At 45.8% G+C, this 15721-nt stretch overlaps 1 protein-coding gene across 1 annotated transcript in view; it reads right to left on the bottom strand.

The window, feature by feature from the left end:
• Window positions 1-2772: 2772 nt before the first annotated feature.
• Window positions 2773-15721, bottom strand: part of LOC120042918 (leucine-rich repeat and guanylate kinase domain-containing protein-like) — a 41656-nt gene continuing 28707 nt past the window's right edge. Inside the window, exons 17-19 of the mRNA XM_038987683.1 lie at window positions 13256-13344; window positions 5470-5588; window positions 2773-2978 (exon numbers count right to left, since the gene is read on the bottom strand). Of these exons, the coding sequence (XP_038843611.1) occupies window positions 2773-2978; window positions 5470-5588; window positions 13256-13344 (414 nt within the window). The remainder of the gene's footprint in view (window positions 2979-5469; window positions 5589-13255; window positions 13345-15721) is intronic.

Genomic DNA, 15721 nt, shown 5'->3' with positions numbered 1-15721 from the left:
CTTATACAGTCGATACCCAGCCCTGCCCTACAACAGAGCACACAGATAACTCACCCTTATACAGTAGATACCCAGCCTTACAACAGAACACACAGATAACTCACCCTTATACAGTAGATACCCAGCCCTGCCCTACAACAGAGCACACAGATAACTCACCCTTATACAGTAGATACCCAGCCCTGCCCTACAACAGAGCACACAGATAACTCACCCTTATACAGTAGATACCCAGCCCTGCCCTACAACAGAGCACACAGATAACTCACCCTTATACAGTCGATACCCAGCCCTGCCCTACAACAGAGCACACAGATAACTCACCCTTATACAGTAGATACCCAGCCCTGCCCTACAACAGAGCACACAGATAACTCACCCTTATACAGTCGATACCCAGCCCTGCCCTACAACAGAGCACACAGATAACTCACCCTTATACAGTAGATACCCAGCCCTGCCCTACAACAGAGCACACAGATAACTCACCCTTATACAGTAGATACCCAGCCCTGCCTTACAACAGAGCACACAGATAACTCACCCTTATACAGTAGATACCCAGCCCTGCCCTACAACAGAGCACACAGATAACTCACCCTTATACAGTAGATACCCAGCCCTGCCTTACAACAGAGCACACAGATAACTCACCCTTATACAGTAGATACCCAGCCCTGCCCTACAACAGAGCACACAGATAACTCACCCTTATACAGTAGATACCCAGCCCTGCCCTACAACAGAGCACACAGATAACTCACCCTTTGGCAGCGATTGAAGAACAGCTCAATTATCTCTGTGTGTCTCTCGTGTTATACTGTAATCATCTTTATTAATGAGTGACTGTCCAGGATATCTTTCTGCATTGCAGTACAGGTTATAGCAACAACAATAGATTATGTAGTCAATATTTTATTTATTTAACCTTTATTTAACTAGGCAAGACAGTTAAGAACAAATTCTTACTTATAATGACGGCCTACTCCGGACAAACCCTAACGACGCTGGGCCAATTGTGCGTCGCCCTATGGGACTCCCAATCACGGCTGGTTGTGATACAGCCTGGAATCGAACCATGGTCTGTAGTGACGCCTCTAGCACTTAGATGCAGTGATCGCTGCGTCACTCGGGAGCCCAATAGCAAGACTGAGAAGTCAAGAGTTTGGCACATGCCATTGACTAAATGTATTATAATGTATGTTTCGGTTTGAGTTGAAGCAGGGAATCATTATATTTGGTGTAATGTCCTTACATTCTTATTATTCTATCCAGTGACTATATTATTAGTGAATGAATGACTCCATCTGGACCAGCTAACACACAGGTACGTCTTTATTCAGAAAAGTCAGGTGAATGTGTCCATCATTGTTCAATCTCTGTGTGACCTTTCAACTTGTTCCTCCCTCTCTCCTGTACCTCTACACTCCCCCTCTTCCTCTCTCCTGTACCTCTACACTCCCCCTCTTCCTCTCTCCTGTACCTCTACACTCCTCCTCTCCCTCTCTCCTGTACCTCTACACTCCTCCTCTCCCTCTCTCCTGTACCTCTTCACTCCTCCTCTCCCTCTTTTCTGTACCTCTACACTCCTCCTCTACCTCTTTTCTGTACCTCTACACTCCCCCTCTACCTCTTTTCTGTACCTCTACACTCCTCCTCTACCTCTCTCATGTACCTCTACACTCCTCCTCTCCCTCTCTCATGTACCTCTACACTCCTCCTCTCCCTCTCTCCTGTACCTCTTCACTCTTCCTCTCCCTCTTTTCTGTACCTCTACACTCCTCCTCTACCTCTTTTCTGTACCTCTACACTCCTCCTCTCCCTCTCTCCTGTACCTCTACACTCCTCCTCTCCCTCTCTCCTGTACCTCTACACTCCTCCTCTCCCTCTCTCATGTACCTCTTCACTCCTCCTCTCCCTCTTCACTCCTCCTCTCCCTCTCTCCTGTACCTCTACACTCCTCCTCTACCTCTTTTCTGTACCTCTACACTCCTCCTCTCCCTCTCTCCTGTACCTCTACACTCCTCCTCTCCCTCTCTCCTGTACCTCTTCACTCCTCCTCTCCCTCTCTCCTGTACCTCTACACTCCTCCTCTCCCTCTCTCATGTACCTCTTCACTCCTCCTCTATCTCTCTCCTGTACCTCTACACTCCTCCTCTTCCTCTCTCATGTACCTCTACACTCCTCCTCTCCCTCTCTCCTGTACCTCTACACTCCTCATCTCCCTCTCTCCTGTACCTCTACACTCCTCTTCTCCCTCTCTCCTGTACCTCTACACTCCACCTCTTCCTCTCTCATGTACCTCTACACTCCTCCTCTCCCTCTTTTCTGTACCTCTTCACTCCTCCTCTTCCTCTCTCATGTACCTCTACACTCCTCCTCTCCCTCTTTTCTGTACCTCTACCCTCCTCCTCTCCCTCTCTCCTGTACCTCTTCACTCCTCCTCTACCTCATTCCTGTACCTCTACACTCCTCCTCTCCCTCTCTCCTGTACCTCTATACTCCTCCTCTCCCTCATTCCTGTTTCTCCTCTTCCTCTCTCCTGTACCTCTACACTCCTCCTCTCCCTCTCTCCTGTACCTCTACACTCCTCCTCTCCCTCTCTCCTGTACCTCTACACTCCTCCTCTTCCTCTCTCCTGTACCTCTATACTCCTCCTCTCCCTCATTCCTGTTTCTCCTCTTCCTCTCTCCTGTACCTCTTCACACCTCCTCCTCTCCATCTCTCCTGTACCTCTACACTCCTCCTCCTCTCCCTGCCTCCTGTACCTCTTCACTCCTCATCTCCCTCTCCCTCTCTCTCCTGTCTCAGGGTTTGGGGCTTAGGGCTGGGTCCGGGGGTCTTGCGTCCGGACAGGATAGGTGGCAGGATGGGTTTGGCGTTGGAGCCTGGGCGTGCCATGGTGGCGGTGGCGCCCGGAGAGAGAAGCTCGGAGCCGGGGCGAGGGGCGTCAGGAGTGTGGCCAGATTCTACATGATCTGGGGGAGAAACAAGTACACAACCAATGAGTTACTAATACTTGGAAAGATGTGTGCTTTCATATATAAAGAGGATCCATAACCAGTACATCTAGGGAGGAGACATACAGTTAAAGTCGGAAGTTTACATACACCTTAGCCAAATACCTTTAAACTCAGTTTTTCACAATTCCTGACATTTAATCCTAGTACAAATTTCCTGTCTTACCTCAGTTACGATCACCACTTCATTTTAAGAATGTGAAATGTCAGAATAATAGTAGAGAGAATGATTTATTTCAGCTTTTATTTATTTCAAAACATTCCCAGTGGGTCAGAAGTTTACATACACTCAATTAGTATTTGGTAGCATTGCCTTTAAATTGTTTAACTTGGGTCAAACGTTTCGGGTAGCCTTCCACAAGCTTCCCACAATACGTTGGGTGAATTTTGGCCCATTCCTTCTGACAGAACTGGTGTAACTGAGTCAGGTTTGTAGGCCTCCTTGCTCGCACACACATTTTCAGTTCTGCCCACTAATAATCGATAGGATTGATGTCAGGGCTTTATGATGGCCACTCCAATACCTTGACTTTGTTGTCCTTAAGCCATTTTGCCACAACTTTGGAAGTATGCTTGGGGTCATTGTCCATTTGGAAGACCCATTTGCAACCAAGCTTTAACTTCCTGACTGATGTCTTGAGATGTTGCTTCAATATATCCACATAATTTACCTTCCTCATGACGCCATCTATTTTGTGAAATGCACCAGTCCCTCCTGCAGCAAAGCACCCCCACAACATGATGCTGCCACCCCCGAGCTTCATGTTTGGGATGGTGTTCTTCGGCTCGCAAGCATCTCCCTTTTCCCTCCAAACGTAACGATGGTCATTATGGCCAAACAGTTCGATTTTTGTTTCATCAGACCAGAGGACATTTCTCCAAAAAGTACGATATTTGTCCCCATGTGCAGTTGCAAACCATAGTCTGGCCTTTTTATGGCGGTTTTGGAGCAGTGGCTTCTTCCTTGCTGAGCGGCCTTTCAGGTTATGTCGATATAGGACTTGTTTTACTGTGGATATAGATACTTTTGTACCTGTTTCCTGCAGCATCTTCACAAGGTCCTTTGCTGTTGTTCTGGGATTGAGTTGCACTTTTCACATCTCTAGGAGACAGAACGCGTCTCCTTCCTGAGCGGTATGACGGCTGCGGGGTCCCATGGTGTTTACACTTGCGTACTATTGTTTGTACAGATGAACGTGGTACCTTCAGGCGTTTGGAAATTGCTCCCAAGGATGAACCAGACTTCTGGAGGTCAACAAATCTTTTCTGAGGTCTTGGCTGATTTCTTTTGATTTTCCCATGATGTCAAGCAAAGAGGCTCTGAGTTTGAAGGTAGGCCTTGAAATACATTCACAGGTACACCTCCAATTGACTCAAATGATGTCAATTAGCCAAACAGAAGCTTCTAAAGCCATGACATAATTTTCTGGAATTGTCCAAGCTGTTTAAAGGCCCAGTCAACTTGTATGTAAACTTCTGACCCACTGGAATTATGATACAGTAAATTATAAGTGAAATAATCTGTCTGTAAACAATTGTTGGAAAAATGACTTGTGTCATGCACAAAGTAGATGTCCTACCCGACTTGCCAAAACTATAGTTTGTTAACAAGAAATCTGTGGAGTGGTTGAAAAACGAGTTTTAATGACTCCAACCTAAGTGTTTGTAAACTTCCAACTTCAACTGTAGATTATCACACATCTAGAACAAGAGAATCACACTACAAAGTATTGAGGGAACAGAGAGAAAGAGATTGATGACTAGCCAACACAGTTATATGAGGTAGAGGAAGGTATCAGAACCAGTCCCAATAAGTGTCATGACTGGCCTCCCGGGTGGCGCAGTGGTCTAGGGCACTGCATCGCAGCGCTAGCTGCGCCACCAGAGCCTCTGGGTTCGCGCCCAGGCTCTGTCGCAGCCGGCCGCGACCGGGAGGTCCGTGGGGCGACGCACAATTGGCCTAGCGTCGTCCGGGTTAGGGAGGGTTTGGCCGGTAGGGATATCCTTGTCTCATCGCGCTCCAGCGACTCCTGTGGCGGGCCGGGCGCAGTGCGCGCTAACCGAGGGGGCCAGGTGCACGGTGTTTCCTCCGACACATTTGTGCGGCTGGCTTCCGGGTTGGAGGCGCGCTGTGTTAAGAAGCAGTGCGGCTTGGTTGGGTTGTGTTTCGGAGGACGCATGGCTTTCGAACTTCGTCTCTCCCGAGCCCGTACGGGAGTTGTAGCGATGAGACAAGATAGTAATTACTAGCGATTGGATACCACGAAAATTTGGGAGAAAAGGGGGGTAAAATTTAAAAAATATGTATATAATAAAAAATAATATATAAGTGTCATGACAAAATGTCCACCTGCACCTGAGAGACAGACATGAAGAAAGGCAGAGACAGATACAGAGAGGGAGCCAGTCATTGGTGAAAACGAGAGGAGATTGCGCTAGGGTAAGTCACCTTTCAGCATGTCCAGGTTGTGTCCCAGAGAGGAGATATCCAGGGGCTCCACGGTGGGGTCCAAGCCCAGGTCTGAACACCCGGCTGGCCCTGCTGTCTCTGAGAAGGCCCCTGCTGAGCTGGGAAACGACAGGCCAGAACTAGCACGGGAGTCATCAGAGCTGATACCAGGGGGGAGAGAGAGAGAGAGGGTAAGGGAAAGAGAAAATCATGGGAAGAGAGAGAGACAGAGAGAGAGACAGAGAGAGGGAAAGGGAGAGAGAGAGAAAGACAGACAGAAATAGAGAGGGGAAGACAGAGAGAGAGAGAGACAGGGGAAGACACAGAGAGAGAGACAGGGGAAGACACAGAGAGAGACAGGGGAAGACACAGAGAGAGACAGGGGAAGACAGAGAGAGAGACAGGGGAAGACAGAGAGAGAGACAGGGGAAGAGAGAGAGAGAGAGAGAGAGGGGGGGGGGAAGACAGAGAGAGAGAGACAAACAGACAAACGAAGAGAACGCAAGAGAGGGCAAGATGGATGAGAAAAATAAAGGGTGTGGTTTAGAGGAAACCAGGAGGATTACAAGGAACACAATAAAGGAGAGAGTGAAAGAGAGACAGTAAAACATGTCCCATACAGGTGGTATCAGACAGTCTGTGTTGAAGGCAAATTGGCCTAAGCACGCAGACTTCAAGATCTTTTATAGCCATGAAAACGGGGCTAAATTTGTACCAATTAATGGAGGTCATGTCATTAGGTACAGTGCATTCGGGAAAATATTCAGACCCCTTGAATTCTTACAAATTTCGTTACATTACAGCCTTATTCTAAAATTGATTACATCTTTTTTCCCCCTCATCATTCTACACACAATACCCCATAATGACAAAGCAAAAACTGTTTTTTGGACATTTTTGCTAATTTATAAAAAAAATGAAATATCACATTTACATAAGTATTCAGACCCTTTACTCAGTACTTTGTTGAAGCACCTTTGGCAGCGATTACAGCCTTGAGTCTTCTTGGGTATGATGCTACAAACTTGGCACACCTGTATTTGGGGAGTTTCTCCCATTCTTCTCGGCAGATCCTCTCAAGCTCTGTCAGGTTGGATGAGGAGCGTTGCTGCACAGCTATTTTCAGGTCTCTTCAGAGATGTTCGATCAGGTTCAAGTCCGGGGTCTGGCTGGGCCACTCAAGGACATTCAGAGACTTGTCCCGAAGCCACTCCTGCGTTGTCTTGACTGTGTGCTTAGGGTCGTTGTCCTGTTTGAAGGTGAACGTTCGCCCCCAGTCTGAGGTCCTCAGCGCTCTGGAGTAGGTTTTCATCAAGGATCTCTCTGTACTTTGCCCCGTTCATCTTTGCCTCGATCCGGCCAGCTCTAGGAAGAGAGTCTTGGTGGTTCCAAACTTCTTCCATTTAAGAATGATGGAGGCCACTGTGTTCTTGGGGACCTTCAATGCTGCATACATTTTCTGGTACTCTTCTCCAGATCTGTGCCTTGTCTCTGAGCTCTTCCTTCGACCTCATGGCTTGGTTTTTGCTCTGACATGCACTGTCAACTGTGGGACCTTACTGTATATAGACAGATGTGTGCCTTTCCAATCAAGTTGTAGAAACATCAAGGATGATCAATAGAAACAGGATGATTCTGAGCTCAATTTCCAGTCTCATAGCGAAGGGTCTGAATACTTATGTAAATAAGGTATGTTTCATTTTTTGGGGATAAATTAGCTACAATTTCAAGCAATCTGTTTTTTATGGGTTATTGTGTGTAGATTGATACAAAAAAAAAGTAATCTATTTTAGAATAAGGCTGTAACGTACATTTTTGGGGAAAAAGTCAAGGGGTCTGAATACTTTCCGAATGCACTGTATGTCATTAGGTATGTCATTCCATGGACTTTGGCTTGGGATAGGTTCAGACATCATTCTTTTGAACATCTTGGTTTTTTAATGGATTGGTTGCTATGAATAACTGACTACCCAAGGACATTCTAAAACCCCTCCCACTCCTATATTTAAATCCAAAGCCAACGAGGAGCATTTTAGAAAGATCTATTCAATCAATAATGAAAGAAGTTATTCAGTAGAATAGAGTTGCTGGAATGGCACAGCTATTTCAACTAAATCACAAGCACAACAACACTACTTTACAGGTCAAAAGAAAAGAGTTCAGAAAATCACTTAGTGGCAGTAATTTGCTGATGTGAGGGACATCCTCCCGTAAACCTAAACTCCCTGTTGGTTCTATATTAATAAATGACCTTCAGCTCTCAGACATGCTGTATACATAGAAATGCTTATTTCACCGGTGTAAGTCATAAGCTGTGTTAATGGTTATTCCAGTGTACACAGGGAGGAGGCATTAGCAGGGACAGATATCCATCAATGTTTAGGTGTACAGAGACTTGCCCCCAGATGGTGTGGAGTTGTTACCCGAGAACTCAGTAAAGAGGAAGCTCTTGAACACATAAGGTCAGCCAGTGAACACTACTACATAAGGTCAGCCAGTGAATACTAGTACATAAGGTCAGCCAGTGAATACTAGTACATAAGGTCAGCCAGTGAATACTAATACATAAGGTCAGCCAGTGAACACTAACACATAAGGTTAGCCAGTGAACACTACTACATAAGGTCAGCCAGTGAATACTAGTACATAAGGTCAGCCAGTGAATACTAACACATAAGGTCAGCCAGTGAATACTAATACATAAGGTCAGCCAGTGAATACTAGTACATAAGGTCAGCCAGTGAATACTAGTACATAAGGTCAGCCAGTGAATACTAGTACATAAGGTCAGCCAGTGAATACTAATACATAAGGTCAGCCAGTGAACACTAACACATAAGGTCAGCCAGTGAACACTACTACATAAGGTCAGCCAGTGAATACTAGTACATAAGGTCAGCCAGTGAATACTAACACATAAGGTCAGCCAGTGAATACTAATACATAAGGTCAGCCAGTGAATACTAGTACATAAGGTCAGCCAGTGAATACTAGTACATAAGGTCAGCCAGTGAATACTAGTACATAAGGTCAGCCAGTGAATACTAACACATAAGGTCAGCCAGTGAATATTAGCACATAAGGTCAGCCAGTGAATACTAACACATAAGGTCAGCCAGTGAATACTAACCCATAAGGTCAGCCAGTGAATACTAGCACATAAGGTCAGCCAGTGAATACTAACACATAAGGTCAGCCAGTGAATACTAACACATAAGGTCAGCCAGTGAACACTAACACATAAGGTCAGCCAGTGAATACTACTACATAAGGTCAGCCAGTGAATACTAACACATAAGGTCAGCCAGTGAATACTAACACATAAGGTCAGCCAGTGAACACTAACACATAAGGTCAGCCAGTGAACACTAACACATAAGGTCAGCCAGTGAATACTAGTACATAAGGTCAGCCAGTGAATACTAACACATAAGGTCAGCCAGTGAATACTAATACATAAGGTCAGCCAGTGAATACTAGTACATAAGGTCAGCCAGTGAATACTAACACATAAGGACAGCCAGTGAACACTAACACATAAGGTCAGCCAGTGAATACTAGTACATACGGTCAGCCAGTGAATACTAGTACATACGGTCAGCCAGTGAATACTAATACATAAGGTCAGCCAGTGAATATTAGCACATAAGGTCAGCCAGTGAATACTAACACATAAGGTCAGCCAGTGAATACTAGTACATAAGGTCAGCCAGTGAATACTACTACATAAGGTCAGCCAGTGAATACTAACACATAAGGTCAGCCAGTGAATACTAGTACATAAGGTCAGCCAGTGAATACTAGTACATAAGGTCAGCCAGTGAATACTAGTACATAAGGTCAGCCAGTGAATACTAGTACATAAGGTCAGCCAGTGAATACTAACACATAAGGTCAGCCAGTGAATATTAGCACATAAGGTCAGCCAGTGAATACTAACACATAAGGTCAGCCAGTGAATACTAACACATAAGGTCAGCCAGTGAATACTAACCCATAAGGTCAGCCAGTGAATACTAGCACATAAGGTCAGCCAGTGAATACTAACACATAAGATCAGCCAGTGAATACTAACACATAAGGTCAGCCAGTGAATATTAGCACATAAGGTCAGCCAGTGAATACTAACACATAAGGTCAGCCAGTGAATACTAACACATAAGGTCAGCCAGTGAATACTAACCCATAAGGTCAGCCAGTGAATACTAGCACATAAGGTCAGCCAGTGAATACTAACACATAAGGTCAGCCAGTGAATACTAACACATAAGGTCAGCCAGTGAATACTAACACATAAGGTCAGCCAGTGAACACTAACACATAAGGTCAGCCAGTGAATACTACTACATAAGGTCAGCCAGTGAATACTAACACATAAGGTCAGCCAGTGAATACTAACACATAAGGTCAGCCAGTGAACACTAACACATAAGGTCAGCCAGTGAACACTAACACATAAGGTCAGCCAGTGAATACTAGTACATAAGGTCAGACAGTGAATACTAACACATAAGGTCAGCCAGTGAATACTAATACATAAGGTCAGCCAGTGAATACTAGTACATAAGGTCAGCCAGTGAATACTAACCCATAAGGTCAGCCAGTGAATACTAGCACATAAGGTCAGCCAGTGAATACTAACACATAAGGTCAGCCAGTGAATACTAACACATAAGGTCAGCCAGTGAACACTAACACATAAGGTCAGCCAGTGAATACTACTACATAAGGTCAGCCAGTGAATACTAACACATAAGGTCAGCCAGTGAATACTAACACATAAGGTCAGCCAGTGAACACTAACACATAAGGTCAGCCAGTGAACACTAACACATAAGGTCAGCCAGTGAATACTAGTACATAAGGTCAGCCAGTGAATACTAACACATAAGGTCAGCCAGTGAATACTAATACATAAGGTCAGCCAGTGAATACTAGTACATAAGGTCAGCCAGTGAATACTAACACATAAGGACAGCCAGTGAACACTAACACATAAGGTCAGCCAGTGAATACTAGTACATACGGTCAGCCAGTGAATACTAGTACATACGGTCAGCCAGTGAATACTAATACATAAGGTCAGCCAGTGAATATTAGCACATAAGGTCAGCCAGTGAATACTAACACATAAGGTCAGCCAGTGAATACTAGTACATAAGGTCAGCCAGTGAATACTACTACATAAGGTCAGCCAGTGAATACTAACACATAAGGTCAGCCAGTGAATACTAGTACATAAGGTCAGCCAGTGAATACTAGTACATAAGGTCAGCCAGTGAATACTAGTACATAAGGTCAGCCAGCGAATACTAGTACATAAGGTCAGCCAGTGAATACTAACACATAAGGTCAGCCAGTGAATATTAGCACATAAGGTCAGCCAGTGAATACTAACACATAAGGTCAGCCAGTGAATACTAACACATAAGGTCAGCCAGTGAATACTAACCCATAAGGTCAGCCAGTGAATACTAGCACATAAGGTCAGCCAGTGAATACTAACACATAAGATCAGCCAGTGAATACTAACACATAAGGTCAGCCAGTGAATATTAGCACATAAGGTCAGCCAGTGAATACTAACACATAAGGTCAGCCAGTGAATACTAACACATAAGGTCAGCCAGTGAATACTAACCCATAAGGTCAGCCAGTGAATACTAGCACATAAGGTCAGCCAGTGAATACTAACACATAAGGTCAGCCAGTGAATACTAACACATAAGGTCAGCCAGTGAATACTAACACATAAGGTCAGCCAGTGAACACTAACACATAAGGTCAGCCAGTGAATACTACTACATAAGGTCAGCCAGTGAATACTAACACATAAGGTCAGCCAGTGAATACTAACACATAAGGTCAGCCAGTGAACACTAACACATAAGGTCAGCCAGTGAACACTAACACATAAGGTCAGCCAGTGAATACTAGTACATAAGGTCAGACAGTGAATACTAACACATAAGGTCAGCCAGTGAATACTAATACATAAGGTCAGCCAGTGAATACTAGTACATAAGGTCAGCCAGTGAATACTAACACATAAGGTCAGCCAGTGAATACTAGTACATACGGTCAGCCAGTGAATACTAGTACATACGGTCAGCCAGTGAATACTAATACATAAGGTCAGCCAGTGAATATTAGCACATAAGGTCAGCCAGTGAATACTAACACATAAGGTCAGCCAGTGAATACTAGTACATAAGGTCAGCCAGTGAATACTACTACATAAGGTCAGCCAGTGAATACTAACACAAGTGTGTGCACTGCTCTTGATCAATCATAATAAGATAGATATGAACTGTGCAGGTTGGTACGTTTCAGTTTATTAGAAAATAATAAAGATCAGCATTACAGTGGATGCTAGACGGTCCCCTAGGGAATTATACTATATAAATACAACAGCAGAGGATATAGTTGAGACTATACAAGTTGAGACTATAATAGTGTGTGTGTGTGTGTGTGTGTGTGTTGGGTACAGACCTGTTATTCTCTGAGTGGTTGTGTTGTCCATCATGGCTGGCTCTAGGCATCATGGGGGATGAGAGGGCGGGGTCCCGCTGCATCTGAGAGGCCAATGATGATGGAGCTGTGTGAACACTCCTGGGAGACACACACACACACACACACACACACACACATAAATCTTACACATAACATGTCATAACATGATAACGTCAACATGACAGTATCACTAGCTTGGTAAGAGATTGTAGCTGCAACACAGTGGTGATATGCAGAGGTTCTTTAGAACAACATCTGATATGAAATCTATCACTTTAAACCGAGACTCAGTGATGAGGTTGCCAGGAGCAGCAGGATATTGCAGCGGAGCGCGATGCAAGACATAGCACACAGATGCGCTTCACGCAACATGATCGCTATGGGGCCTTGTGATTCATACTCTTAGTTGTTGCAGAAGTCGGCCTGATATTGCTGTTTACACCGTGCATCGCTGACTACCTTTAATCTCAAGAGATGTTTGTATGCGTTTCTCACACATAAAATATAAACACACACAGTTGGTATTGTTCTGACGGTGACCATCCTACCCAACATGCATCTGAAAACACAGTCTCAGTAAAACATGAGACATGATGCAGAACTTGACGTAGAGTACATCTCCTGTCAGCTAGAGTGTGAATGGCAGCAGGGGTGAACTTTACTCCTAACACACACTGGACCCCTAACACACACACACACACACTGGACTCCTAACACACACACACACACACACTGGACTCCTAACACACACACACTGGACTCCTAACACACACACACACACCCACACACACACACACCCCCACCCCCACACACACACACACACCACCCTTGTGGGTGGTTAGAGCTGATTACCAAGCCATATGAGTTCCGGGCCATTGGAGAGCAGGTCCACCAGAGAGAGAATAGCTCTGGGTCGGAACATGAGAGGAGAAGGCTGATTGGCTAAATCTACAGCACTGGTATTTGGTGAACAGAGCTGTACAATGACTTACTGGATCAGTCTAGGGTTCTAACTGAGAAGCCACACACACGCATGCAAGCATGCACGCACACAAACATACACAAACACACTTTTCACCATGACCTCTCTAGCTCCCTCTGCTGTTGGCATGCAATACAACACCATTCTACCACATGACCTTGTAACCTGCCACTTCAACATCAGGGTCAAATGTGGCCAATCAGGACAACAGGAGAGGCTGTTGATGCCTAGAAAAGCTGTTGATTTGAAGTGTACACTCCAATCAAGTCTGAGTGGTAGGGTATAGTGTACCTCTTGAAGAGCTGGGTGTAGGCTCTGGGACTCTTCCCCATCAGAGCCTCTCTGACCAGCTGCTGCCGTCTGTGGATGGAGGCCAGCTCCTACGGCCCAGAGAGAGTGATACAGTATTTAAACATGACGCTGTGTCTGTGGATGGTGGCCAGCTCCTACGGCCCAGAGAGAGAGATACAGTATTTAAACATGACGCTGTGTCTGTGGATGGTGGCCAGCTCCTACGGCCCAGAGAGAGAGATACAGTATTTAAACATGACGCTGTGTCTGTGGATGGAGGCCAGCTCCTACGGCCCAGAGAGAGATATACAGTCCTTAAACATGACGCTGTGTCTGTGGATGGAGGCCAGCTCCTACGGCCCAGAGAGAGAGATACAGTATTTAAACATGAGGCTGTGTCTGTGGATGGTGGCCAGCTCCTACGGCCCAGAGAGAGAGATACAGTATTTAAACATGACGCTGTGTCTGTGGATGGAGGCCAGCTCCTACGGCCCAGAGAGAGAGATACAGTATTTAAACATGACGCTGTGTCTGTGGATGGAGGCCAGCTCCTACGGCCCAAAGAGAGAGATACAGTATTTAAACATGACGCTGTGTCTGTGGATGGAGGCCAGCTCCTACCGCCCAGAGAGAGAGATACAGTATTTAAACATGATGCTGTGTCTGTGGATGGAGGCCAGCTCCTACGGCCCAGAGAGAGAGAGAGATACAGTATTTAAACATGATGCTGTGTCTGTGGATGGAGGCCAGCTCCTACGGCCCAGAGAGAGAGAGATACAGTATTTAAACATGATGCTGTGTCTGTGGATGGAGGCCAGCTCCTACGGCCCAGAGAGATACAGTATTTAAACATGATGCTGTGTCTGTGGATGGAGGCCAGCTCCTACCGCCCAGAGAGAGATATACAGTATTTAAACATGATGCTGTGTCTGTGGATGGAGGCCAGCTCCTACGGCCCAGAGAGAGAGATACAGTATTTAAACATGAGAATGTGTCTGTGGATGGAGGCCAGCTCCTACGGCCCAGAGAGAGAGATACAGTATTTAAACATGATGCTGTGTCTGTGGATGGAGGCCAGCTCCTACGACCCAGAGAGAGAGATACAGCATTTAAACATGATGCTGTGTCTGTGGATGGAGGCCAGCTCCTACGGCCCAGAGAGAGAGATACAGTATTTAAACATGATGCTGTGTCTGTGGATGGAGGCCAGCTCCTACGGCCCAGAGAGAGAGAGATACAGTATTTAAACATGATGCTGTGTCTGTGGATGGAGGCCAGCTCCTACGGCCCAGAGAGATACAGTATTTTAAACATGATGCTGTGTCTGTGGATGGAGGCCAACTCCTACGGCCCAGAGAGAGAGATACAGTATTTAAACATGATGCTGTGTCTGTGGATGGAGGCCAGCTCCTACGGTCCAGAGAGAGATACAGTATTTAAACATGAGAATGTGTCTGTGGATGGAGGCCAGCTCCTATGGCCCAGAGAGAGAGATATAGTATTTAAACATGATGCTGTGTCTGTGGATGGAGGCCAGCTCCTACGGTCCAGAGAGAGAGATACAGTATTTAAACATGACGCTGTGTCTGTGGATGGAGGCCAGCTCCTACGGCCCAGAGAGAGATACAGTCCTTAAACATGATGCTGTGTCTGTGGATGGAGGCCAGCTCCTACGGCCCAGAGAGAGAGATACAGTATTTAAACATGACGCTGTGTCTGTGGACGGAGGCCAGCTCCTATGGCCCAGAGAGAGAGATACAGTATTTAAACATGACGCTGTGTCTGTGGATGGAGGCCAGCTCCTATGGCCCAGAGAGAGAGATACAGTATTTAAACATGATGCTGTGTCTGTGGATGGAGGCCAGCTCCTATGGCCCAGAGAGAGAGATACAGTATTTAAACATGATGCTGTGTCTGTGGATGGAGGCCAGCTCCTATGGCACAGAGAGAGAGATACAGTATTTAAACATGACGCTGTGTCTGTGGATGGAGGCCAGCTCCTACGGCCCAAAAAGAGAGATACAGTATTTAAACATGACGCTGTGTCTGTGGATGGAGGCCAGCTCCTACGGCCCAGAGAGAGATACAGTATTTAAACATGATGCTGTGTCTGTGGATGGAGGCCAGCTCCTACGGCCCAGAGAGAGATACAGTATTTAAACATGATGCTGTGTCTGTGGATGGAGGCCAGCTCCTACGGCCCAGAGAGAGAGATACAGTATTTAAACATGACGCTGTGTCTGTGGATGGAGGCCAGCTCCTACGGCCCAGAGAGAGATACAGTATTTAAACATGATGCTGTGTCTGTGGATGGAGGCCAGCTCCTACGGCCCAGAGAGAGAGATACAGTATTTAAACATGACGCTGTGTCTGTGGATGGAGGCCAGCTCCTACGGCCCAAAAAGAGAGATACAGTATTTAAACATGACGCTGTGTCTGTGGATGGAGGCCAGCTCCTATGACCCA

Source organism: Salvelinus namaycush, unplaced genomic scaffold, assembly GCF_016432855.1.
Source record: "Salvelinus namaycush isolate Seneca unplaced genomic scaffold, SaNama_1.0 Scaffold804, whole genome shotgun sequence".
In the NCBI taxonomy this organism is placed as follows: Eukaryota; Metazoa; Chordata; class Actinopteri; order Salmoniformes; family Salmonidae; genus Salvelinus; species Salvelinus namaycush.
This window is presented reverse-complemented; position numbering and strand designations above follow the sequence as displayed.